Source organism: Camponotus vicinus, unplaced genomic scaffold, assembly GCF_025532165.1.
Source record: "Camponotus vicinus isolate PSW18456_S1 unplaced genomic scaffold, iyCamVici1.0 SCAF_2, whole genome shotgun sequence".
Lineage (NCBI taxonomy): Eukaryota > Metazoa > Arthropoda > Insecta > Hymenoptera > Formicidae > Camponotus > Camponotus vicinus.
This window is the reverse complement of record NW_028141956.1, coordinates 20434232-20461085: the sequence shown is the minus strand read 5'-3', so window position 1 is coordinate 20461085 and position 26854 is coordinate 20434232. Positions and strand designations below refer to the sequence as shown.

General features: G+C 45.2%; 4 protein-coding genes and 2 pseudogenes across 5 annotated transcripts; 3 read left to right on the top strand and 3 right to left on the bottom strand.

Moving 5' to 3' along the window:
- The first annotated feature begins 1975 nt into the window (after positions 1–1975).
- LOC145966650 (uncharacterized) lies at positions 1976–7897 on the top strand (annotated as a pseudogene). The gene is made up of 7 exons (XR_014437108.1): positions 1976–2177; positions 3042–3271; positions 3344–3421; positions 3599–3646; positions 3765–3995; positions 7483–7641; positions 7713–7897. The product of XR_014437108.1 is annotated as an uncharacterized LOC145966650 (transcript).
- On the bottom strand, positions 4713–6436 carry LOC145966278 (uncharacterized; annotated as a pseudogene).
- Positions 7898–10895: 2998 nt separating the features above from the next.
- Positions 10896–11828, bottom strand: LOC145967162 (uncharacterized). Its single transcript, XM_083091821.1, has one exon. The coding sequence runs from the start codon at positions 11826–11828 to the stop codon at positions 10896–10898; it is 933 nt and encodes a 310-aa protein (XP_082947947.1).
- Positions 11829–13291: 1463 nt separating this feature from the next.
- On the bottom strand, positions 13292–15845 carry LOC145967161 (uncharacterized). Its single transcript, XM_083091820.1, has 2 exons — positions 15675–15845; positions 13292–13963 (listed from the first exon to the last, which is right to left on the bottom strand). The coding sequence occupies exons 1-2, from the start codon at positions 15843–15845 to the stop codon at positions 13292–13294; spliced, it is 843 nt and encodes a 280-aa protein (XP_082947946.1).
- A 3215-nt stretch (positions 15846–19060) lies between these two features.
- On the top strand, positions 19061–19417 carry LOC145967160 (uncharacterized). Its single transcript, XM_083091819.1, has one exon. It carries the CDS (start codon positions 19061–19063, stop codon positions 19415–19417), a length of 357 nt encoding a protein of 118 aa, XP_082947945.1.
- A 5433-nt stretch (positions 19418–24850) lies between these two features.
- LOC145967159 (uncharacterized) lies at positions 24851–25573 on the top strand. Its single transcript, XM_083091818.1, has one exon. The coding sequence runs from the start codon at positions 24851–24853 to the stop codon at positions 25571–25573; it is 723 nt and encodes a 240-aa protein (XP_082947944.1).
- Positions 25574–26854: the final 1281 nt, after the last annotated feature.

The following is a 26854-nucleotide window of genomic DNA, read 5'->3' as shown; positions in this document are numbered from 1 at the left end:
TGTAAACAAGACGTTGAGGATTGGTGTAGGTCGTGTAGAATTTGTATAGCTAAAAAGGGTCCCTCTAATAAGGGAAAGTCTAGTATATAAATTTACAATGTCGGAGCTCCATTTGAAAGGGTGCAGATGGATATCCTAGGTCCGTTTCCTACGTCTTCAGCTGGGAACAAATACTTATTGGTAGTATGCGACTGCTTTACTAAATGGGTGGAAGCATTTCCATTGAAGAATATAAGAGCAAGCACTGTCGCAGAGATCTTTGTGAACCAAGTGATTTCAAGATTTGGTGTACCCTCGGAGTTGCATACAGATCAGGGGAGAAATTTTGATTCGCGAATTTTCCATTTGTCTCATTTACTAGGAATTAAAAAAACTCGAACTACTTCGTTTCATCCGCAATCTAACGGGGTGGTGGAGCGACAACATCGGACATTAACAGAATATTTGGCTAAATTTGTTTCCGATAACCAACGTGATTAGGATCGTTAGATAGGAATGAGTCTTCTGGCGTATAGGTCTGCCAAACATGAGACCACGGGAATAACTCCAGCTGAGTTGTGTTTAGGTAGAGATTTAAAACTACCTCTAGATCTTCTTCGTGGTAATCCTCCTGGGAATGGGGTAAATTCTTCAGAAGAAAGCTATGTTTCGAGATTGAAACAAAAATTAAATGAAATCCATAGCGAGGTCAGGCAACGGTTGAACATGAAATCTTCAAGAGCGAAGGCTTTGTATGACCGCAAAGCCCGTCGAATGTTTCGAGCCCGGACAGAAGGTATGGTTGTTCAATCCTCGAAGAACTAAAGGAAAAACTCCTAAATTACAAAGCAATTGGGAAGGACCCTACGAGGTCGTAAAAAAATTAAACGATGTTGTATATTGTATTAGGAAATCAAATAGACATAGAAATAAAATTGTTCATTTGGACAGGTTAGCTTCTCATTTTGAAAGACGAGAGTAGACTTCTTTTAGGGAAATATTGTTACACATCCGGGACCCGATTAGTACACAATGGAATTCGAAACCCAATTAATGGATAAGTTTTGTTACTGGTTACTTGTTTGGTGTTTTTTTTTTATTTTAAGGGAGAGAAATGCTGAGTTGCAGTCAGAGTTGCGTCGGAGCGATCTGGCCAGATTAAAAACGGAAATTAGAAGTCAACAATTGAAGACTACCTTGCCCGCGGTTTTTGAGCCGTGGTTTTCCCGCGGGACGAAGGGCAAATGCCGAGGCGGGGATTTGAAGAGTCCTTGTTGGACGATGGGTCCACGGTGACTACCCCCCTCATATCCGAAGAATACGGGGCACCAGCCGAGGGAATTGGAAGTTGTAAATTTGAAACGTCGATGGAGATTAGAGCGTGTCGCTCGGTATCCTGCAGCAGCTCAGGCTAGGGCAAGAAGGCACAGCTAATTCTCCGGAAATCGACATACTGGCCATGGTTCTACAGAGTCGTTCGGTACTTTTGGCAGCAGTCGAATTAGAACAAGAAGACTCGAGATCCTGCAATGGTATTTTAGGATTGTCGGGACGACAATCTTAGAAGACGGGGGGTAGTTGCGTCCCCTGCGGATTACTTGGTCACCCGTGACGTTCGGCAGAAGATCGTCTTCGAGCGCGTTGCCAAGAAGAATGTTGACAAGACGAATGACAGTCGAGTCGAATCCCAACTGTCAAGCTGCACGGACGCGTCTTGATTTCCCGAGCTAATATTATTGTTTATCCCGTTGCATTCTGGTGTTATTAAAGTTCCTGTGTTCTCTTTTAAATACGAGTTCTTATTTACGAGTGCGCGAGCGTGTGCGCGAGCGAGTACGCGGGTGTCGATCTTTGTGTCGTGCGCGATCGATAGATATCGTTCTGCGGACGTAACAATATTCTTTTATTTATTTTTAAGAGGATAGAGAATGAGAATTAATTTGTAAAAAACAAAAGTCAAAGTATTAATGAAAAAAATATAACAAAATACATTAAGATGTCCTGGCTCGTGGTTAAATTTGATTTAGAAAATAGTGTTGAAGCTGTATCAAAAAATTGGTATTATGAGAAAACTTCGACTTGTTACTGGCCACCAGATGCCTGCAATAGCTTTACCATTGAAGAAAAGATAATAAACCAACACATTCCGGATCGTTCATTATGGAAATCATATCCTGCTGTAATCTTGGGGCAATATGGTATATTTTGTTTGTTAATAATGGAAATACACAACAAATCTTTATACAGTTTTAAACACTCTTGTTGTCTTGTTTTTCCTTTTCTTATCTTTTCTTCATATTTTATAGCTCTTTTTCTCAACTTTTTCCATTTCTTAAATTTATTTTTTCAATATATATTTTCTGATGTGCAGACTACGAGCCTTAGTATCCATTTAATATATATACTATACAGGGTGACCCATTTTAACTTAGGCAGCCAAATAACTCGAAAAATAAGCAAGATAGAGAAAAATGTTTTCGAAGAAAAAATATGTAATTTGCAATTAACAATTCCATATTTTTTCTTAAAAACAACTATGTGTTTTCTTTACACCAATTGATTCCTCTCATTATTTTGTACATAAAAGTATTAAGGTAAGATAATCGAAAAATGAATATTTTACAAGATATTTTACGGTTTATGTAAAATTAAGAAATTATTTCAAGCATCATAACTCAAAAAGTACTTAACGGAAAGGTACTTAATTATAGTGTTTTGGAAAGCTCTCGAGATGAGCTACAAGAATGTACAAAAATATATAGGGTATTCCATTTAAAAAAATTGAAGTGACCTTCACGTGACCTTCAAATGACTCTTCAAGGTCAAACCAATGATACCATCTTATGGCCCCCTCGAAACCATACAACTTTTGTCTAAAACATTTTTCTCTATCTTGCTTATTTTTCGAGTTATTTGGCTGCCTAAGTTAAAATGGGTCACCCTGTATATGTTATATATAGCTAAATTTTATAAACATTTATTAATACATTAGAATGCAGAATTCTATTAATATATGTGATTTTATATGCATAATTCATTACATAAAATGTTTTTTTGTTTAGATGATTTAAAAATTGCCAAAAAAAGGCTAATAAAGCTAAAACTACTAATGAACTTTCTTCAAATAATGAAAATATTAAAAGAAAACAGATACGAAAAAAGCAAAGAGATACTAAAAATCAAAATAAAGTATTCTCAGATACTGATGATACGTCATTAGATGACAACTCGAATGATGGAAATATTTATCCCATCACACCATCTATTCTGAATTCAGGAAAATCAGTGAATGGTAAATATTATTATCTATGAGTAGAGCTCACAACTGAACTGTTTATGCATATATATTTCTTTAATTTGGCAGACATTCACTAGGTGATTGTTGTGCATGAAAGTACAAAAAAAATGAAAATAGTGAGTATAATAATTGTGACAAATAGTAGTTTTAAAAAGTTGTTGGCTAATATGTGGCAACAAATTGTTAGAAATTATGTTTAATATGCTAATTATACCAAACATGTACCGTAATATGTAATATAATATATATATCCTATTATTTTATTTTTTTTAATTATGATGAATTCTACATCAACGAATACATCAACTAATACAAATTTAGTTGTTATGAACGAGGATGCTTTTTCAAAATATCAGTCGTTAAATTCAAGTGAGTAAATTATGTTTGTATAGTAATGTTATTCCTTTATATTTTATAAATATTTCTATTTGCATATATATATATTTGTATGAAATGTTAGCAATTATTGCTGAATTTTAAATTTCAGAATATCATGAGGAAGTATTGAAGGAAATAAACTTACTACATTTAAAAATTAATGATATGTTGGATAGCATCAACATTATCATTAGAAGTACGAAAGTAAACACCGAAACTCTCGTAAATAATGATAGATCAGAAGTTTTAAAAATTATACATTTGTTTCCGATGACCGAAAAATCGTTAATTGAGGTGGAAGATTGGATTAACGAATCAATGGATAATAAAATATCATTGATATGAATAGATTTTCTATTTTAATTTTTATATTTATGTTTTATGTTTTATAATAACGACTAAATATGTATTAAAATTAATTGTTGATCTCTCTATAAGTTCATTTAAAAAACTTTTTATATTTTAGACTGAAGAACTGATAAGGGAAGTGTCACAACTGTCCGGAACCTATTTGATTCTCCTTCAAATATGTTGTTAAATACACAAATCTAAAAGACACGTATTTTTTTATATGTGCGGATTTTGAGTTTTAAGGGGTGAAACACCCCTTTGAAGAAAAACGGTATTTTTCTTTAGGATCGAATATCTGCTAAACTATAAGAGGTAAAGAAAAAAAACGTGCAACAAATTTTAATGGCTTGAAGAGTACTTTAAAGTTATATGAACAAAAATTTTTTATTTTTATTTTTATTTTTTTAAACCCCCCACCACTTAATTTTTTTTCAAAATTAAAATTTTTTTACCTAATTTAAAGCTTATTTTTTTCCAAATTCAACCATGTGTAATAAAGTTATGTTACGAAATATCATTTTCGAAAATTAGTTATAAACGCTCCCGTATATACGCTCATCCGTGCTATGTGCGTAAGTAATTACCGTCGAACAATAAGATATATAAAAAATGTTGATGTATAATTTTTATTTATGTTTTCTATGTATTTATAACTGCGTATTGTACATATTTAGATTTAAAAAAATATATTTGCATTTTATATTATTCACTCATTATACACATTACAATAATGATATTCGACAAAAAAATGTTTCAAGCATAATGACTTCTTGCACCAAGAACATCTTACTACTGCTATATTATTGCAACCTTCGATATGACATTTTGTTGAAGTTTCGTCAAAACTAAAGTATACTGGATTTTCAAATTCGTCTGGTCTTTCATTCGTATAACCACTTTTAAACCACGAATATTTAAATAAGTTTTGATATCGTGGGGATGACAATTAATTATATGTATCAAAGATTGTAATTTTATTATATTATTTCGTTCATGTAAATTTATATTACTTTCCAACAGTAAAACCGTATCTGAAAATCTTTTAGCAAAATTTTTCCAAATTCTGAATCCATAAACATCTAATGGTTGTATTTTTCCTGTAGTTCCTTTCGGCATTATCATAGTAATAATATGTGTTCCTGGAGGTGTTAAATCCGAAATAGTATTGGGGCAATGTCCAGTCCATGAATCGATAAGAAGAACGCTATTAGGACCAATGTTTGCAAAATAAGCTTCTTCTAACCACATTCTAAAATGATCTGTAAAAAATATAAATGTTAATTTAATAGTTTTTTATGACTCTTATTAAATTATTAAATGAAATAAGTTTGTTAAAGAAAGTAATTATAAAAGGGAAATACCTGATGTCATTTTACCAGATTTCGATGCTTTTACAATAACATTTTCTGGTTTAAATAAATTTTCTTCTACTCTTGGTCCAAATTTACCATTAGGTTCTTTTAATACAATAAATAAAGGTGACAACAAATTGCCATTACAGGTTATTATTGGTTGTATCATATATAAATGGGTTGTTGATAATATGGATTGCACGACACGTTCTATTTTCTTTTCTCCCTGGTTAGACAATGATCTTCCAGAATGAATTTCCAATTGGAAACCACTTTGATCTGAATTGTAAATATTTTCAGATCCAAACTGTTCAATAAGAAGTTTTACTGTTTCCAGAAAATCCTCAGCTGATTGTTGCAAATCAGCAGAATCTTCTAATGTTCTTCTAGTGACAAACTTCGTAACTTTTCTTGAAACAATTCGGTGAGACTCCTTGAATCTTGCTATCCAACTGTGAGATGTCTTAAATATAGGATTTAAATTTCCTATTTCTTCTTGAGCTTGTAAAGCCCATCTTTTTAGATCAATATCATGAACCATGAATCCTGATTCAACAGCTGCAGTAAATTTATCATGTGTAAATTTGGAGATGTAAGATAATTTTTTTATACGACTTCCACCTGATTGTATTTGTTCTCCCCATCGCCTTAACTGACGTTCAGATGAAACTCTTCTAAATTTACTTTGTCCTTTTAGAGGACAATTCCTTTTTTTGTCATTACTGTTTTCATCAGTGTCCCGATGTCACCAATACTCAACAGCTCGTCTTTTATAAGAACTATCAAAATTTGTATCATCATTTGAACAATGAGGATGAGAATTTAAATTATCTTCATTCCATGCTTCTTCGTCATCTTCAATTATTTCAAAACTATGTAATTTATAAGGTTCTTCATAATCGAGATATATTTCTTCCGTTACTTCCAACCCATTATAATGAAAAACACCATCCAGTAATATTTTTTTTATGTTTTCCTTTAATTCCACTTCTGCTTCAGTTACTGGGGTTTCTGTTAGATATATTGAATTTATTGATACCAATAAAAGTCTAACAACGTTAAGCGGATTGATAATCATATTCAAAGATGTTAAATTGTGCTTTCTATTGCAATAGAAAAACAGTTTACACAGATATTATTACAACGAGAAGACTACATTGACTGTGAGAATTATGCTGCTACATGAACAATTTATATTAACTTATCAGAAACACGTAAACACATAATCTTATGATTCATTTTAATGTAAGATATAAATTTGTTTATGCCAAATATTGCGACATGTATTTATTCGCAGATTCAATTGTAAAAATTATAACTTATCTGGAACACGTACATATAATCTTATCTGGAACACGTACATATAATCTTATCTTATTCATTTAACGTAAGATATAAAATTTGTTTATTGCAACATATATTCGCAAGATTCAATTGTAAAATAATTTTATTATAGGTAGATAAATTTAGAAAAAAATTGTTTTTAATTTTTATAGAAGAAATTAAATATTAAAGAAATAATAAGAGAGCTGGGGGTATATTTAAAAAAATTCTTATTAATAATATTTAAAAATTTTTTTAAAAATTTAAATATACACAATACGCAGTTATAAATACATAGAAAACATAAATAAAAATTATACATCAACATTTTTTATATATCTTATTGTTTGACGGTAATTACTTACGCACATAGCACGGATGAGCGTATATACGGGAGCGTTTATAACTAATTTTCGAAAATGATATTTCGTAACATAACTTTATTACACATGGTTGAATTTGGAAAAAAATAAGCTTTAAATTAGGTAAAAAAATTTTAATTTTGAAAAAAAAAATTAAGTGGTGGGGGGTTTAAAAAAATAAAAATAAAAATAAAAAATTTTTGTTCATATAACTTTAAAGTACTCTTCAAGCCATTAAAATTTGTTGCACGTTTTTTTTCTTTACCTCTTATAGTTTAGCAGATATTCGATCCTAAAGAAAAATACCGTTTTTCTTCAAAGGGGTGTTTCACCCCTTAAAACTCAAAATCCGCACATATAAAAAAATACGTGTCTTTTAGATTTGTGTATTTAACAACATATTTGAAGGAGAATCAAATCGGTTCCGGACAGTTGTGACACTTCCCTTTGAGTTGTATAGGAGGATCCAACTTAAAGGAGTTGATTAAAAGAATAATGTATAGAATACTATCAAATGAAGTCGGAATGTTATACTCTTGGGAAGGTGCAAAAAAGAAAAAAGCATTCAAAAACTTAAGCATTGTAATTATAATTTTAGGTAAAGGTCATTAGTTAGATAGAAATAGTGAATAATTCCATAATTCCATAATTTAATAATTTGATTTTCAGATGTCGTTCGTAGGAACCCTAAATTTCAAGACAGCACTGAATTCGAGGCAATAAACCACATAAAATCTTGGCTTGTCAGAAGTAAGGACCGATACATTAATGCACAGAAAGAGACTAATCAAGTTCAACCCAACACTCATGACAACGATATGTAGTTATTTGCACTGGAAAAATGTATGCTTATATTGAACGTATGTGTAAATTTTATTCTCTTTTGGGTAATTATTTGCTTATACGGACCACCTCCCCATTTCAATAATTCTCACATATGTTATCAAGATCATCACTCTGAGTAATATTGTGAAGGTTTTAGTCGGCGGTCATTGTTTATTAAAAAGATATAAACAAAAAATTTCTAATGAATAATATGTAATTTTATGACACCGTATATAAACTATGTTGTCGTTTGACATTGGGGTCTATGCCCCCACCGTGCCCCCCCTTCCGCGAGGATCATATAAATAGGATGAGATGATCGGTACTGGAATCAATAATCCTTCGATTATTAGAAGCATCAAGACAACATGGCAAGATACACAAATGAAGAATATTACGACATGCTAATGGTACTCGATGAATGCCATGGGAACATTACATCGCTGCAAGACGATACGCCGAATTATACTCAAATCGGCCAAGACATCCAACGGCTGCTGTCATACTTGGAGAAGCTCAAAGATTGTATGAAACGGGCAACGTTCTCCCGAACAAACATGACGTTGGACGAAATCGTAACGCAAGAAATTTGCGGAATACGGAAATAGTTATTCGTGCTCTCGAGCAGGAACCTGAAACAAGTATTCGGAGTATTGCTCGAGAGCATAACTTATCGTATTCGACAATACAGACGATATTGCGAGAAGAAAAATTGCACGCATTTCATTATACCCGCGTGCAACACTTACGACCAGAAGATTATCCTCTGAGAAGAGTATTTTGCGAAAATTTTCTGAGGAGCGTGGATAGAGATCCCAGATTTCCTTCTCGTATAATATTTAGCGATGAATCGCTATTTACACGAGAAGGATTATTTAATTTACGTAACATGCATTTGTGGAGTGATGAAAATCCCAGAGTTTCACGAGTTAGGAATTTCCAGACTCGTTGGAAGCTGAATATCTGGGCTGGAATCATGGGAATTGAAATAGTAAGCCCAGTTGTTCTTCCGGATATTTTGACCAGCGCAACATATGTAGACTTATTAAAAAATAATCTACCAGATTTCCTAGAAGAAGTGCCATTATTGGAAAGAAACAAAATTATATTTCAACAAGACGGTGCTGGAGCTCACAATGCCAGAATTGTGACGAATTTCTTAAACAACGAGTTTCCTGGACGCTGAATGGGCCGATATGGTCCGATACGTTGGTCTGCAAGATCTTCGGATCTCAATCCATTGGATTTTTTTCTTTGGGGATATTGCAAAGAAAAAAATTTATAAAACGCTCCCTGAAGACATTGAAGATTTAGAAACAAGATTGCAATATGCCATATGGTCTATCAAAGAAGACGTAATGGAGAATGTCCAAGGAAATTTATTGAAACGCATGAGAGCTTGCGTTAGGATGGAGGGGGCCATTTCGAGCACCTACTGTAATTTCTAAATTAACTCGCCCTTTTTAATGCGATCAGAAACAATCCGCTCTTTTCAGAGCGACCAATATTTTTGAACATTTGGAACATCTTCTTGCGTTTTTAAAACCATAAGGAAAAAACCAAGAGAGATTGAAACACTACAATTTAATGATATTTTTTCATATTGTTTTCATATTATTATTGATCGATTTTCAATCAGATAATAGTTTAATGAATATTTAATAATAATAAATAAATATATTTAACATTAATAATAATATTAATAATAATAAATAAATATTTAATATTAATAATAATATTTAATAATAATAAATAAATATTTAATATTAATAATAATATTTAATAATAATTAATAAATATTTAATATTAATAATGCTATTTAATAATAATAAATAAATATTTAATATTGTTACGTCCAGGCCCTGGAATGGATGGGCCATATGGAAGAACGTAACTTACTTACCCCATGACACATTTTATTCGGGCGTGTGTATGGATCGGGTCGAACGAATGTGAAGGGCCTGACACAGGTCAGCGACCGAAGGTCTCTTTAATGCTGCGTTTTTAAGCCTATTCGCTCGGGAGCGGGATCCGTTAGCGCACGGTGCGATAACGCACCAACCCGATAGCACACGAAAAATTGAACACAATTCCCGATAGCCCACGTCCCGATAGCACACAAAGTAAATCGCGCACAATCCCGATAGCACACCAATGAGAAAGTACACGCACAGACTGCACCCCGCCCTACCGCCCCCCCACCCGTTGCAAATCCATGTGGAACCTGTGTGCTATCGGGACGTGGGCTATCGGGACGTGGGCTATCGGGAATTGTGTTCAATTTTTCGTGTGCTATCGGGTTGGTGCGCTATCGCACCGTGCGCTAACGGGACCCTCCCTTCGCTCGGTAGTCCCTTTTCGGTAAAGGAATTTAATCCTTGTTACGCGGGATGGGACTTTTTTTTTTTTGGTAACCCTGGGGAAATGCTTTATGCATACCCCCGCACCCTCGGGGGAGGGGCGGGGGTTATGCGGGACTCCCGGCCATAAACGCCGGTTTACCCGCTAAAACCCCAGGGATAGCCTTCCGCGTGTCTGGAGGGACAGGCGGGGACCCGGGACTGGCTGATGCAATTCATCGGCATCCCCGACTGGTCTCCCCTCCGCGCTTAGGACCTGGCGGCATTTTTGGTGCTGACCGCCGGGTCTCCATCCCGGGGGAGGGCGTAGCCCTCCCCCCTCCTTCCTAACTGTGGGGGGATGGGGCCATACCATCCTTCCACCTTCCTCGTGGACCCGCCTGGTCGCCTCGGGCCCCCGCCCTCGGCGACCGGGTCCAGAGGGAATCGCACAGCGGGGCGTCCGCGGACGCCCCCCGTGCATTCCAGGGGGGTACTCGGTCCCCCCTTCAACTGCTAACTCCGCCCCTTGTTCGGGCTCGAGGGAGCCGTAGCTCTTTCTCCTCTTCCAACGCCGCTCCTCTGACGTTGTGAGGAGGGAGAAGGGACTGGTCCTCTTCTCACCTCCTCGCCATCCCGCTTGGGTGCAGATCGGCGCTCGCGTGGGGAGTAGGCTACGCGGGAGGCGTTACGCTGCTCCCCCGCGTCTCATCTCCCCTGTGTTGGGAGAGACATAGCCCGCCTCAACGCGAGTCTCTGGCTCCTCCTGACTGCTGGGGCCGGAGGGGATGGAGGGGGTGTTCATACAACCTCCTCGTCTCCCTCGGACTCCCCCTCCTCTTCGTCGCTGCTGTCCGCGACCGCTGCCGCCACCCCCCGCCGGTGTTGGTGGCGCTGCCAATTCCCGACGGCGGATACGCTCCGCCGTCTCCTTTTGCAGCACCACCTCCTCGCAGAAGGCGACGACAGCCCTCCACACCTCCTCGCTGCCGACCATCTTGGCTACCAAGACCGGCAGCGAGAGGTCCTCCCCGGCCACCACCCTGAGTGCACGGCGCTGCTCGCACCACGCCTCGCAGTGTTCGAGGGTGTGCTGCGCCGTGTTACACAGGATGGGGCAGTGGTGGCACGCCGTGGTGGGTTCCCGGTTGATTTGACGCAGGTACTTGCCGAAGCAACCATGCCCCGTCAGCACCTGCGTCAACCGGAATGTAACCTCCCCCTGAGCCCTGTCGATCCACTCGGAAAGACAGGGCCCGACGGTCCTCTGACCCGCTGTACGCGGGTCGGAGAGGAGAGTGTTCCACCTCTCCAACATTGACCGCCGGGCATGGATCCGGATGATCTTCTTGGCCTTGGGCGGCAGCCTTCCACCTATGGCCCCTAGAGCCTCCCGCTCGCACCGATATACTTCGGCATACATCGAAGCGAGAAGCTCCAGGGGGGGCCATCCTGCCAGGACGGTTGCCGCAGCGTGCGACACCGTCCTGTACGACCTCATCACTCTGGCGGCCATGCATCTTTGCATACGGCGAAGGCGATCCTTCGCCTGCCGTCTGGCCGCCAGGTCTGCCGCCCATATGGGTGCGCCGTACAGGGCCACTGAATTAATAGTGGCCATGTACATTCGGCGCACCCGAACATCCGGACCCCCAAGGTTTGGGAGGAGTCAGGCAAGTGCCGCCGCGACCTTCTCCACCCTGGGGGTAAGGGCATCGAAGTGATGCCCAAACGTCCATGTACCGTCCAGCAGGAGACCGAGATACTTTAATCGGTCTCCCACCAGGATGGAGGTTTTAGCGACACTGATATGGGTCGGCGGCGATGCTCCGGAGGCTTTGTTATGGAAGAACATCGCCTCCGTTTTCGGCACCGCCACTTGGAGACCCATATCAGTGATCTCCCTCACCACGCGTGCCACCGCAATTTCGGCCCTGGCCGCTGCGTCCCCCAGCTATCCCCCACGGCCACAACGAGCGTGTCATTCGCATAGCAGATGGCGCTGCAGCCGCGGGGGAGCGGCAGGCAGAGTAGCTTGTCGTATGCGAGGTCCCAGAGTAGGGGTCCCAGAACGGACCCCTGCGGGATCCCGCAGCGGATACCCCTGGTATGTCGGCCATCCCGGCCGACATACTCCAGACTCCTGTCCCGGAAATACTCCCTTATGACCTCCACGAGGTAGCAGGGGACTCCGCGCTCGCGCAAGGCGTCCCCCACTCGGTCCCAGGGCAGGGTGTTAAACGCATTTTTGATATCCAGCGATATCGCCATGCACACCCTGCCTTCCGACGTCGCGGCCTCCGCGAGGGATCTCACGCGCTTGATGGCGTCGATCGTGGATCTCCCCTCGCGGAAGCCGTACTGCTCCTCGTGGAGGTCTCCTTCCCGGGACAGGTGCTGGATGAGGCGGGTCGCGAGAATCCTCTCAAAAATCCTACCCATCTCATCCAGCAGGCATATCGGCCTGTATGCCGATGAGGTACCCGCTTCTCTGCCCGCCTTAGGAAGAAGGACCAGTTTGGCCTTCTTCCACTGCTGGGGGAACTGCCCGCGTCTGAGGCACTTGTTGAAGATGTGCCTCAGACGTGCGCTCAGAAAGTCTAGGGCACGGACCCATATCTTTCCCGGTATGCCGTCCGGACCTGGGGCCTTACGAGACCCGATCCTCCGGACGGCCCGGGAAAGTTCAACCCCGGAGACCAGTTGCTCCTCGGTCAGTTCGTGAGGTCCGTCTAGATCTGGACCTCACTCTAGCGTGAACCCTTCCACCAAACGTGGGAAGAGGGTATCCACGATGTCGCCGAGGAGCTGCGGCTCCAGGGTCTCCGTCACCGGGGGCGTCCAAGCTCTGTGCCTTTTGAGTACAATCTTGTACGGACGCCCCCATGGGTCCGTGTTTAGGGACGAGAGTAACTCGTCCTAACATTTTTCCCTAGACCTCCTAATAGCGCTACTAAGGGCGCATCGGCCTCTCCTGAACGTCAGGGCCTCCTCCCTCTCGTCTTCGTCCCCGTTTCTCGGGAACCTCGAGAGGGCCCTGCGAGCCTGGACCGACGAGCGACGGAGCTCCGCCAGCTCGTCGGTCTACCAATAGGTGGCCCGCTTGGGGGGGTGGGACTTGGCGTGGGGCATCGCATCATCGCAGATGCGATGCATTGTGTCCCGCAGCCAGTCCACCTCTCGGTGGATGTCCCACTCCCCCTCCTTCTCGTCCTTCAATCCCCATGTGGTGGCCATGAGGGCGATCTCCAATTTCTCGTCATCGAGCTTGGTGAGGGCCCAACGTTTCTCGCCCCCGGAGGGTGGGCGTCGCACCGGCTGACGCGCGGTCCCGAGGACTACCTCGATGTACTGATGATCTGAGAGGGTTTCCCCCCTCAGATTCTCGATCACGCGCCAGCTGCTGACTCTGTGCGCGACACTTGGGGAGGCCATCGTAATGTCAATGACTGACTCCCCCTGCGGCCGCACACATGTGCTGACACGGCCCGTGTTTAATAAGCCGAAGCCGTGCCCGCTCATCCAATCCTCCAGGGGCTGCCCCCTGGGATTCCGGCGGGTATCGCCCCAGGCCGGGTACCTCGCGTTGAAGTCCCCGGCCACTATGATAAGGGCATCGGGGGTGTCGCGACGAATGTCATCAGCGATCACCCCCACCCGCTCAAGGAGCGCGTTGTACCCATTGGAATCCCATCTCGGGGGGACGTAACACGATATTACCACAGTATATACAGTAGCGCAACTCCCTGTCGGCACCTTTGAAGTTTGTGTAGCATAAAATGAAATGCGCATGCGCGAAGTCAGCGAGTATACTAGTACTGCCATCTGTACTTTCCTCTCATTCTCTCCTTTGGTTTTCGTTCTCTTTCTAACACATTATAATATGTAATATAAATTAAATTCGATAAAACTTGAATATATGTACATAAAGAAATTGTAAAAAATATAATACAAAATATATTATGCAAATATATATAAAAAATAGTATATATGACATGATGTGAATATTAATTAACCATTTTATATGTCATATATAACTGATAGCAGAAAAGATATATACTCATAATACTCATATATAATTTATAATATATTTACATATTAATACTTATATATATAATTTTTAATATATTTATATATTAATTGTACATACGTATATTTTATATATATATTCAAAAACTTAAAATTAAAAAAAAAACATTTAGATTGAGACTACAATCACTTAAATTTTATTATATAAAATATATATATTTACGAGCAAAATGAATAAAAAAACAAGAAATATATATTTGTTAATAATATATATTTATTTATAAACAGTTGTATTTCGTTAAAAATATTTATTTCACAAACAGACATAATCTTGAAACTAAACCTTTTCTCTCTCAAATCATCTGACCATACCTCAGCTACTCGGTCCACCTCAGCATGAATCAGAAAAAGAGAATGAGAGAGTAGAAGAAGAGAAACAAGAAAGTGTTTTACATTCAATTAAAATACAAATGTGTGAAATACGTTATAACATATATGTCATATAAACGTTTGATGTTTACATCATATAAACATCAAACGTTTATATGACATATATGTTATAACGTATTTCACATTTGTATTTTAATTGAATGTAAAACACTTTCTTGTTTCTATTCTTCTACTCTCTCATTTTCTCTTTCTGATTCATGCTGAGGTGGATCGAGTAGCTGAGGTATGGTCAGATGATTTGAGAGAGAAAAAGTTTAATTTCAAGATTATGCCTGTTTGTGAAATAAATATTTTTAACGAAATACAACTGTTTATAAATAAATATATATTATTAACAAATATATATTTCTTGTTTTTTTATTCATTTTGCTCATAAATATGTATATTTTATATAATAAAATTTAAGTGATTGTAGTCTTAATCTAAATGTTTTTTTTTTAATTTTAAGTTTTTGAATATATATATAGAATATACGTATGTACAATTAATATATAAATATATTAAAAATTATATATATAAGTATTAATATGTAAATATATTATAAATTATATGTGAGTATTATGAGTATATATCTTTTCTGCTATCAGTTATATATGACATATAAAATGGTTAATTAATATTCACATCATGTCATATGTACTATTTTTTATATATATTTGCATTATATATTTTGTATTATATTTTTCACAATTTCTTTATGTACATATATTCAAGTTTTATTGAATTTAATTTATATTACATATTATAATGTGTTAGAAAGAGAACGAAAACCAAAGGAGAGAATGAGAGGAAAGTACAGATGGCAGTACTAGTATACTCGCTGACTTCGCGCATGCGCATTCCATTTTATGCTACACAAAATCGGGAGAGTTGCTCTACTGTATATACTGTGATATTACGTGATAGGGCCCCCACTTCGCTGGGATGTATCCCTCCCCTCTCCCAATGGTCTGGAGAGGGGGGGGGAGAGATAGACCGCCGCCCTCACGATCGCCGCCGTGCCGCTGGTGTCTCCGACCCAATTTGGGTTATCCTCGGGGATCCGATACGGCTCGGCGACGATCGCCAATCCCAAACCACGCTCTGCCAGGCATTGCATCATGAGATGTTGCGCCTGACGGGCGTGATTGAGATTGGCCTGGAGGATCCGTGTGGCCATATCTAGGCGCGATTACACGGCTCCTCCATTGCCACCTCCATGGGGGTGCCCTCCACGTCGATACGTGGAGAGCATTCCTCGGGCGCGTTCTTCGCGCCCCTTTCCTTCTCCTCCCTGCGCGGGAGTGGCTCCGTCTCCATCTTCTCCTCCACTGTGGAGGAGGTGGAGGCTACCGCCATATCCTTCTCGGGGGCTGGGGGATTATGGTCCTTCCCCCTGCGGGAGGTGGCGGGCTTACTCGTTTGAGTTTTACCCGCCCTCCCCTTATTCCCTTTGGGGGCGTTGCACGTCCTCGATCCAGCTCGGTGTCCGGCCGGTTGCCCTAGGTCTAAACCAGCTATGTCCAACCCAAAATCGTTACCGGGCCAATAAAATACTAGGAATGTGAAGTGAGCCGCAATACAATAAGTAAATTTAAATTCAATAATAGTAATAATAATAATAATAATAATAATAATAGCTGGAACTCTCCGAAAAATATTAGGTTTAATAAAATTTTAACTCAAATATTTTTACATACAACTATATTTAAATGTCTTTATTATTTTATGCAAAGTGATACATATTCATAAAATTAAATATTAATGATAGCAATATCTTCTTATATAACCGTTAATTAAATTGTAATTCTTATCTAATCAATGCGAGATTTGTTTTTCAATTTTATCCGCTATTTTTTTATATTAACTGGTAATTTGGAGAAGGCACAACGAAGTTGATTTGTTAAATTCTCATCTGTAACTTTGTTGCGATTTTTGGACTTCACAATTTTCAATTTCGAAAAAAAAGATTCGCAAAGATACGTGGTTCCCATAGCAGCTATAATACGGAGTGCTAGTTGTTTCAGATTAGGAAACTTATCTTCTTGAATATATTTTTGATAAAATTCAAGTTTATTATGTGACTCAAACATGTATTTCAAATCAATATTTGATTGGAGGTCTATCAATTCTAATTGTAAGTTTTCTGGAGCAGATTCTACCTCAATACTAAAAGGACATATGAAAATATTGAAAATCATTTCATGCTTCTGAAGATAGGCAAATCTGTGTTCAAAGGCGTTGTGCAATTTTTTTACTTCGACGGTGTATTTCGAAAAGTTTTGTGGGTGGGGATGAAGACTCTTGAGGCGACGCCGTCGGTAAGACTGACTTTTAATGCATAAAAAAAAGGATCTATGTAAAATCTATAAGGGCCACACAAAAGAAACAACTGGGCCGCATGCGGCCCGCGAACCGCGGGTTGGACATAGCTGGTTTAAACAGACCGGGCATTGTTGCGGCCGCGCGCAGTCCCTTGCGACGTGACCGGGCCGTCCGCACCTATATACAACACTGCGCGCTTCGGTCCACGTCGCTCGGGCACTGGGCTCTCACATGGCCCTTGCCAAGGCATCGGAAGCACTGGAGGGGCCTGGCCTCCAGTGCCTCGACGCAAGCGTTCGTCCACCCGATCTTGAGCCTCCCAGCGGCAGACAAGATGTTTGCCACCGCCAGGGGGCATCTCGTCCAGGCTGTTCCCAACCCTCTGCCGGTTGCCCTGATGGGTCCAACTTGGACTTGCTCAGGGGCGCATTTGCCGACAGAGGTTATGGCCTTGATCAGGTCCCCCTCCTCCACGGCATCGCAGAGATCCCTAATACGGATCTCCGCCGTGGGAGAGAGGCGGGTCACCCTAACTCCCTCGATCCCGGCAAGGGCCTCGCTGACGCGCTTGGCGAGTGCGTCGGCCTTTTCCTGGTGTTGGGGGCCCCCGACCTCAAAGAGCTGGGCCCCCGTGACGGCTCTATGTGCCGACATTCCTTTTATCCCCAGGCTGGCCGGATCGACCTGATCCATAGCCAGCCTGAGGACTTCCTTGTACTTCCAGTCCGGGCACGTGATAACGATCGCGGCCGTGCGCGGTGCCCTTCGTTCCCTTCCCTTTCTTCCCCCCTTCTTCGCAGGGGGGCAAGGGGCTGAGCCTGTGCTTGGAGAGGCTTCCCAGCCTCTTTAGGCTTGGTCTGAACGGGGGCGTCACCGGCGCGTACCGCCTCGGCCCGAGCTTTCCCCTTACCGGCTCCCTTCCTTACCACCGTCGTCCACTCTTTGTCCCCCTTAATGGGGGGCGGTGGGTCCAGTTTGACGACGGTAGCCGTCTTGCCACCCTTCTGAGAGAGGGCTTCTCCTGCCTTCTTCCCGGGTCCCTGGTCGCCTTTGGAGGGTTGAGGGGGCTTTGATTCCCTCCCCTCCTCTGGCCGGACCGGGTTGAGGGGCAGCTGGCTTACCCCTCTTCTTCCTTTTCTTTTTCTTCTTACCGCCACCCACCGGTACCTCCGCCAACGTGACGGTAGGCACCGGGGGCCCCGCCTCCCTCTGCATCTGTGCATTCCCCCTCTGAGACCTGAAGGCTTTGGCCTCCCGGTCGATGACCGAGGGGGACACATTGCTCTAGTGTCAAGGAGACGGGTTTGGCTGGAGCGGACTCGGTTGGTGGCCCGGCTGGGAGTGAACCCCGGCCGAAGCCATACGATGCCGTGTCTGAGGGCATCGGGGGAGAGTATAATCCTCCCCCCTCAGTGCGCACAGCTGACTCTTCAGAGAGTTCAACTGCGCCCACAACACCCTATACTCCAACCCCTCCTTGTTGCCTTGGAGACTCGTCTTCTCCAAGACAGGGGTCAGAGCCGACATCAGCGCGTCGTGTTCGGCCCTCTTCCCTTCTTCGAGGCCAGGTGCATATGGGTCCACCTGCCTCTCTACCCCTCTCAGGGTCAGACCCGTTCGCATCATTTTAATGCCCTTGCCCCCTGGGTGGAGAGGGTCGCGGCAGCACTTGCCCGACTCCTCCCAAACCTTGGGGGCCCGGATGGTCGGGTGTGCCGAATGTACATGGCCATTATCAATTCAGTGGCTCTATACGGCGCACCCATTTGGGCGGCAGACCTGGCGGCCAGGCGGCAGGCGGAAAATCGCCTTCGCCGCATGCAGAGATGCATGGCCGTCAGGGTGGTGAGGGCGTACAAGACGGTGTCGCACGCTGCGGCAACCGTCCTGGCAGGATGGCCCCCCCTGGAGCTTCTCGCTTTGATGTATGCCGAAATATATCGGTGCGAGCGGGAGGCTCTAGGGGCCACAGGTGGAAGGCTGCCGCCCAGGGCTAAGAAGATCATCCGGGTCCATGCCCAACGGTTAATGTTGCAGAGGTAGAACACTCACCTCTCCGACCCGCGCACGATGGGTCAGAGAACCGTCGAGGCCGTCCGGCCCTGTCTTTCCGAGTGGATCGACAGGGCTCAGGGGGAGGTTACATTCCGATTGACGCAGGTGCTGACCGGGCATGGCTGCTTCGGGAAGTACCTGCGTCAAATCAATCGGGAACCCACCACGGCGTGCCACCACTGCCCCATCCTGTGTGACACGGCGCAGCACACCCTCGAACACTGCGAGGCGTGGAGCGAACAGCGCCGTGCACTTAAGATGGTGGCCGGGGAGGACCTTTCACTGCCGGTCTTAGTAGCCAAGATGGTCGGCAGTGAGGAGGTGTGGAGGGCTGTCGTCACCTTCTGCGAAGGGGTGGTGCTCCAAAAATAGACGGCGGAACGCATCCGCCGTCGGGAATTGGCAGCCCGCCAGCACCAGTGAGGTGGCGGCAGCGGTCGCGAATAGCAGCGACGACGAGGAGGGGGAGCCCGAGGAGGACGAGCGGGATGTACCAACACCCCCCTCCATCCCCTCCAGCCCCAGCAGTCAGGAGGAGCCAGAGGCTCGCGTCAAGGGGGGCAACAACCTCCCATTCAACACAGGGGAGATGAGACGTGGGGGGGGGGGGGCAATGTAATGCCTCCCCCGTAGACTCCTCCCCCGCGCGAGCACAGACTGCACCCAAGAGGGATGGCGAGGAGGCGGGAAGAGGACTAGTCCCTTCCCCCTCCTCACAGCGTCATAAGAACGGCGTTGGCAGATGTGAGGGAGCTACGGCTCCCTCTAGCCCGAAAACAAAGGGTGAAGTTAGCAATTGATGAGGACCGAGAATCCCCCCCCCCCGGAATGCATGGAGGGGCGCGCGTGAGCGCCCCTCCGTGCAATTCCCTCTGGACCCGACCGCCGAGGGCGGGGGCCCGAGGCGACCAGGCAGGTCCACGAGGAAGGTGGGCCTGGTGGCGTGGCCCCACCCGCCCACAGTCAGGAAGGAGGGGGAGGGGCAATGCCCTCCCCCCGGGATGGAGAGCCGGCGGTCAACACTGAAAGACCGCTGGGTCCCAAGCGCGGAGGGGAGACCAGTCGGGGATGCCGATGAATTGCATCAGCTAGTTCCGGGTCCCCGCCTGCCCCTCCAGACGCGCGGAATGCCACCTCTGGGGTTTAAGCGGGTAAACTGGCGATCATGGCCGGGAGTCCCGCATAACCCCCGTCCCTGCCCGCCCGAGGGCGGGGGTATGCATAAAGCATTTCCCCAGGGTTACCAAAAAAAAAGGGTCAGACCCGTTCTGATGAGCGGCCTTTTCTTTTGGGGAGCCCCCTTCCTGTATCCTCCCTCCTCCTCTCCCCTCTCTGCAGTAGAGGAGGGAAGGCCACCATATTCTCCAGGGGTGGGGGGGTTTTACACTTTCCCTCCCCCTCCGAGTCCGTCAACTCGGCAACCCTTCTCCTCTTTGCAGCGGAGGAGCGCTTCTGCCGAGCCATTGTCGGAGCGGGGGGGGGCAATCGGAGGAGCGAGACGAGTCTTTATATACTCCATCTCTCCTCTGAGCCGGGTGTTTTCGGCCCTGAGCTCCCCAATTATCTTGGGGAGCTCATCAGTGTCCCCCTCCCTACGGACTTCTCTGGCCCTGGCGGCCAAAACACTGGTGGCTGCCCGAACCAGTGCTACAGCCCCCCGCAGCTCCCTAACCAGGCTGCCTTTCATACTATTGGAGCAGTCGGCAATCTTAAAGATTTTGACCGACTGCTCCACCATCCTGGAGGCGATATCCTGGGTAGGAGTTTCGGCTAGCTCGTACTCGAGCTCCTCCTCCCTCTTCTGCACCATGGCCCATTTCTTCTTCCCCTTCGGAGGGGAGGACCTAAGGGCCTCTGCCGCCCTCCTCGTCTTCTCCATCTCCTTGAACCTAAGGGCCCTCTGCGCGTCCCTCAACGTCTTCCTCTGAAACTCGCCCGTGGTTTCGGGACGTCCCGGGCCTCTCTTTTCTTTTTGCCCGGTGATCTCGTCTAGGACCTCTTCGATTCCGACATCGACCTCGCTATCACTAGGGGAGTCACCGCTTACTCCAGCGGGCTCCCCCTGGGAGCTCAAAGAGTCCATGATGACAATCGGTGCGGGGGGCATGTCCCTGTCCGCACCAACATCCTGGACCACCTCATCCTGGGCCACCTCATCCATGGCGGGGGTATCAGGGGTCCCCAACCCGCTAGTTCCGGGTTGTGGGTCTGGCGTCTCCTTATTAGGAGACTCCCACTCCGTCTTCGCCGTCAACACAAACGTGGAGTCGGTCTTCTCCACGTCAAAGTGGACCACCTCCATCCTATTCAGAAGGACGCATGGTCTTCGGTCCACGACAGCGGCAACGGGCTTCGGCTTCTCGTAAGGAGCCTCCCTGCTCCTGCCACGGCTTCTGGCCGCAGTTGCCTTCCCGGTCGATCTTGTTGACCGTAGGCTTGAGATGAGGCTGACTTGGAGTCCAAGCCCGTCTCCCTCAAAAGTCTCCTCCCCGCACACTTGATTTTTATTTTTAAGGTTTTGATTTTTAGGTGTAGTCATCGTGAATTAATCCCACGATCCCCTATCGGCTCCCTCGTCCGGGTATACCCTCACCCCCGCCGAGATAAATCTCGACGGGGGGCCCTGAGTTCCCCCAGGGGGACGAGATACACCACGGGCCGGCGGCCAAAGGCAGCACCGGCGCAGGGTCCCAGCCCCTTACTGACCCATGGGGGTTTGACTCCCCATGGGCTTTCGGGGGTCCGTGCCTCCGATTTCACGGATACCGATGGGGGTGGCGCCATCCGGGGGGCCCCACGGACGGTTGGGACGGGGCAGCCGCTCCCCTACCCCGCCTTACCCGCCGTGGCGACCAGCTCATTGCCCGCCCCAGATCCTCGAGATCTGGGGCCTAGCGCCGTCCCGGTGGTTGCCGCTTCGGAAAGGGAAACGGTCGCGGCAACCACCGGGTACACCTACTCGCCGCCAGACCCCGACCTCGGAATATGTCCGAGCGGCTCTGGCGGCTGGCAGCGGCGGGGGACCGGTTGGGGGGAAAACTTCCCCCCAGGGACACCCAGCCGCTGCTTCCTCCGTCGCACCGACCCGAGCTCGGAAACGTCCGAGTGGCCCGGTGCGACCCAGGCCGGCAGCCCGGGCAAGCCCGGTTGTCCGGATATCTCCGGTCCGTCGCCTCTCCTACCTGGCGCGTATCCCGGAGTCACACTCCGGGCCGTTTGCCAGGCGGTGGAGGCCCTCCCCCTTGTGGGACGCCGCTTCCCCCCCATGCCGGGGGATGCCCAACTATGGACGCCACCCGTACACAGGGAGGACCGGCACCCACATCCCCCTTGGACAGAGGGCCCATCCGACTGGGCAAGCCCAGCCGGCCCCCCTCCGTCCACTGTGGGACGCTGAAGAGACGCACCGCGCCGGGTCGACATCCAAGGATGCCCCCCCGGACGCGGGAGCGCCCCCCAGCCACCACATCCCCCCAACTGGGGATCCAGGAGACCCCATGCCGGAGTGCACGCCCTGAAAAGGACGTCACCCCCAGACACAAGGTCCCCCTTCACCCCATACGCGGGATGGGACCTAGTGCGATCTCAGGATTTAGGGAAGAGAACGGGTTAAATAATTAAATTATATATTAAATTAAAAATACAATATAATATTTAAAAAGATAAAGAAAGAATGAAAAATACATGTTAGCGCTTATAACTAAGTGTGTGTGGGTATCTGTGTGTATGTGTATATTCTCGCGGGTGTTACAATCGTTCGGGTCATCAGTCAGAATATACAGGGAGGAATTTACGTTAAGAATCAAGTTCTGACTGGTTATTACAATATACAGAGTGGCCCACGTAAAGTGTTACAAATTTATATCTCGGAAACGAAGCAATGTAGAGAAAAATGTTTCAGACAAAAGTTGTATGGTTTTAAGAGGGACATAAGATGGTGCCATTAGTTTGACCTTAAAGAGTCACCTGAAGGTCACGTGAAGGTCACCTCCAACTTTTTAAACGGGACACCCTATATGCTTTTGCATGTTCTTGTAGGTCATCTCGAGAGCTTTCCAAAACATTATAATTAAGTTAGTTTTCATTAAGTACTTTTCGAGTTATGAAGCTTGAAATCATTTCTTAATTTTACATAAACCGTAAAATATCTTGTAAAATATTCATTTTTCGATTATCTTACTTTAATACTTTTATGTACAAAATAATGAGAAGAATCAATTGGTGTAAAGAAAACACAGTTATTTTTAAGAAAAAATATGTAATTTGCAATTTACATATTTTTTCTTCGAAACAACTGTGTTTTCTTTACACCAATTGATTCCTCTCATTATTTTGTACATAATAGTATTAAGGTAAGATAATCGAAAAATGAATATTTTACAAGATATTTTACGGTTTATGTAAAATTAAGAAATGATTTCAAGCTTCATAACTCGAAAAGTACTTAATGAAAATGAACTTAATTACAGTGTTTTGGGAAGCTCTCGAGATAATCTACAAGAATATGTAAAAGCATATAAGGTGTCCCATTTAAGAAGTTAGAAGTGACATTCAGGTGACTCATCAAGGTCAAACTAATGGCACCATCTTATGTTCCCCTCGAAACCATACAATTTTTGTCTGAAACATTTTTTGAAAAAATCTCCTTTTCGAGATATTCGTGTGTATTGATTAAAATAGTCTACCCTGTAAATACACACACACACACACACACATATACATATATACATATGTAGCGTTTTACCATACGCCACAAAAGCGTTACGAACGCACTGGGCGCCTACGCACGGCAGCCCGCGCGCACGATACGCGCACGGTAGCGCGAAGGTTAAGGGGATTCCCCCGAGCAGAATCGCAGGCCGGCCGACAGATGGCAACGAAGGCGAACCTTTTCGCATAAGTGAAGCCCGGCAGACTGGGTATATAAGACCGGGCGCCGCAAAGGAAAATCGAGTCACGGCTCAGCGAGGCTAGAGAATACTCGAACTGCAGCTACGCCAAAACTCTTTTGATAGAGCCTCAGTGCTCCGTAAAGCGAAGCATTGCGCTACGCATTTTTCCTGCAGGACCTTTTGGGTCCACAGGATTCACCGTCGGCAGAGTCGAATTCCACGGCCGCTCATCTCACCCCGATCACCCGGGTTAGTGAGGCAGCCGTGTGAACCAGCAGAGGCACCAACAAGACGAGTAGCCTTCCAGCTACTGCCGTGGAAGCTAACGCCGTTGGACCTGGAGCCGCTTAGATTCACCAGGCCTACCAGGGATCTCCTTGGCCCGTGGGATATCCGAGTACGCCGATACACCTCTCCGACTGGCCCTTGGAATTGTCCAGGGCTCCTATCTCCATTGCCAGCATCACCGGTCAGAACGAGAGATCACAGCACGCAGACCCGCTCAGCCAAGGTGCATAGGGGAATTCAGGCGCAGCCAATCGTCATCGACCGAGCTGTCCAGTCGGACAGTGACTGGGAGACACCTTCCGCTTCCATTGCACTGCAGACGGAGACACCAACGGTCGACGAGAACAACAACACTCGCCTGGGGTCTTTGCGGGTTACGAAAACGCTTCCGCCGATCACCTACCGGGAGCGATTAACCTAGAGAGCGACCGGCCTCAGGCCTTGTACATAAACTAGATATTAAGCATGTACATTTTGTAAATACACACCTTTAATAGCCATCAGTCTATGAAACCTGAATCTCTCTCACTAATCATCCTCTGCGAGAAACACACTTAAAACGAACACGACCACATTGGTGACCCCGACTCGAGGATGAGTAAGAGAGACAGCACAATTCTCCTCGATGGAGAAGAGGCCAATGTTAGCAGAGTTGCGGTACGGATTCCCGCCTTTTGGCCAGAGGACGCAACTAGAAGGACAATTCGCACTCGCACAAATCACGGAGGACGACAGCAAGTACGGATATGTACTATCAAAATTAGAACCGAAGCAAGCGAGAGAAATTAAAGACATTCTCACACGTCCCCCCTCCACGAACAAGTACGCCGCTATAAAGAGCGCACTCATCCAGCGATTGACAGACACACAGGAGCAACGTATCCGGCAACTGCTCGAAAGAGAAGAGCTTAAAGATCGCAAACCATCGCAATTCCTGCGGCATCTAAGCACCTTAGCCGGGACAGCAGTGTCAACTGAATTATTGAAGACATTATGGCTAGGACGTCTGCCGCCAACAATGCAGGCTATCTTGGCGACGCGAAAAGATGATGACCTACAAGACATCGCGGAACAAGCTGACCGAATACACGAGGTGAATAGCCGAGCCCTCGTGTTAGCCACAGAACAACCAGTTGCAACCAGAAGTATGACAAATCCCTGGGAAACACAGATGGAGACACTCTCAAAGCAGGTAGCTGCCCTCACGGAACAGATGGCAAAAATGGCAAAAGGGTTCCGGAAGGAGCGAGGAAGAGAGCGAGCACGAAGTCGGTCAGGAGGAAGAGCAAGAAGCAGAACACCCGGCAAAGAAGGTATTTGCTTCTACCACCGACGTTTAGGAGCATAAGCAAGGAAATGCACACAACCCTGCGCATACAAGGGAAACGAGTCGGGCAATCATTGATGGCGGCCAGTGATAACAGCCCAGGACCATGCTGTCTGTATATCGCCGACCGCCACACACGAATTAAGTATCTCGTGGATACAGGCTCGGACGTCAGTGTATTCCCGTACATGATGATAAAGAACAAGCGGCGACCGGAGTCATATGAGCTGTATGCAGCCAACGGCTCCAGGATTATAACATATGGTTCCGTGCTACTACAACCAGACCTAGGGCTGAGACGAGGATTTCCGTGAAGATTCGTGGTAGCCGACGTAGGACAACCAATCATCGGTTCAGATTTCCTAGCACATTACGACCTACTGCCAGATATGAGAAGAGCAAAAATAAGAGACGTAGAAACTGGACACACAACCGCTGGCAGGAGATGTTACAAGCAGGCAATCTCAGTCAAGTCGGTGCTAGAAGCTACGGTGAACTACAGAATAATAGCGGAATTCCCGGACATAGTTAAGCCTGGAAAAGCAACAGACGATGCAAAACATGAGACACGGCATCACATACAGACAACGCCAGGACAACCAGAAGCTAGCAAACCGCGTAGGTTAGCACCGGACAGATGGAAAGCAGCACGGGCGGAATTCGATCTGCTCCTTCAAAAAGGCATCATCCGTCCATCAAAAAGCCCCTGGTCATCACCTTTGCACATGGTGCCTAAAAAGGAGATGGCATGGCGACCTTGCGGCGACTACAGAAGACTCAACGCACGGACAGTACCTGATCGTTATCCGATTCCACACATTGAGGACTTCTCACAGGCACTCCACCAGAAGATTTTTTCCACAATCGATCTGGTGCGAGCATACAACCAAATACCAGTAAACGAAGAAGACGTCCCGAAGACGGCAATCACGACGCCGTTTGGACTCTTTGAGTTCCTTTACATGCCATTCGGTCTACGAAATGCGGCGCAAACTTTTCAGAGGTTCATAAACGAAGTACTTCACGAGCTGGATTTCTGCTACGCATATATAGACGATATACTGGTGGCATCAACCTCGGAAGAACAATACAAAACACACTTGAGACAGTTATTCACAAGACTGGACAAGTATGGAATTAAAATTAACCCAACAAAATGTACTCTGGGACAAAAAGAGGTACAATTCCTAGGCTACCTGGTATCAACGGAAGGAACTCGGCCACTACCGCACAAAGTGGAGGCTATAAAAAAATTCCCAAAACCAACCACCGCTAAACAATTAAGACAGTTCCTGGATACCA

Coding starts and splice junctions, on each gene's coding strand:
- LOC145967159 (XM_083091818.1), top strand. CDS start 24,851: ATGGAGAAGAGGCCAATGTTAGCAGAGTTGCGGTACGGATTCCCGCCT.
- LOC145967160 (XM_083091819.1), top strand. CDS start 19,061: ATGGGTCAGAGAACCGTCGAGGCCGTCCGGCCCTGTCTTTCCGAGTGG.
- LOC145967162 (XM_083091821.1), bottom strand. CDS start 11,828: ATGGCCACTATTAATTCAGTGGCCCTGTACGGCGCACCCATATGGGCG.
- LOC145967161 (XM_083091820.1), bottom strand. CDS start 15,845: ATGGCCACACGGATCCTCCAGGCCAATCTCAATCACGCCCGTCAGGCG. Junction 13,964..15,674: donor CCAGCGGCACGGCGGCGATC/GTGAGGGCGGCG, acceptor CAAACTTCAAAG/GTGCCGACAGGGAGTTGCGC.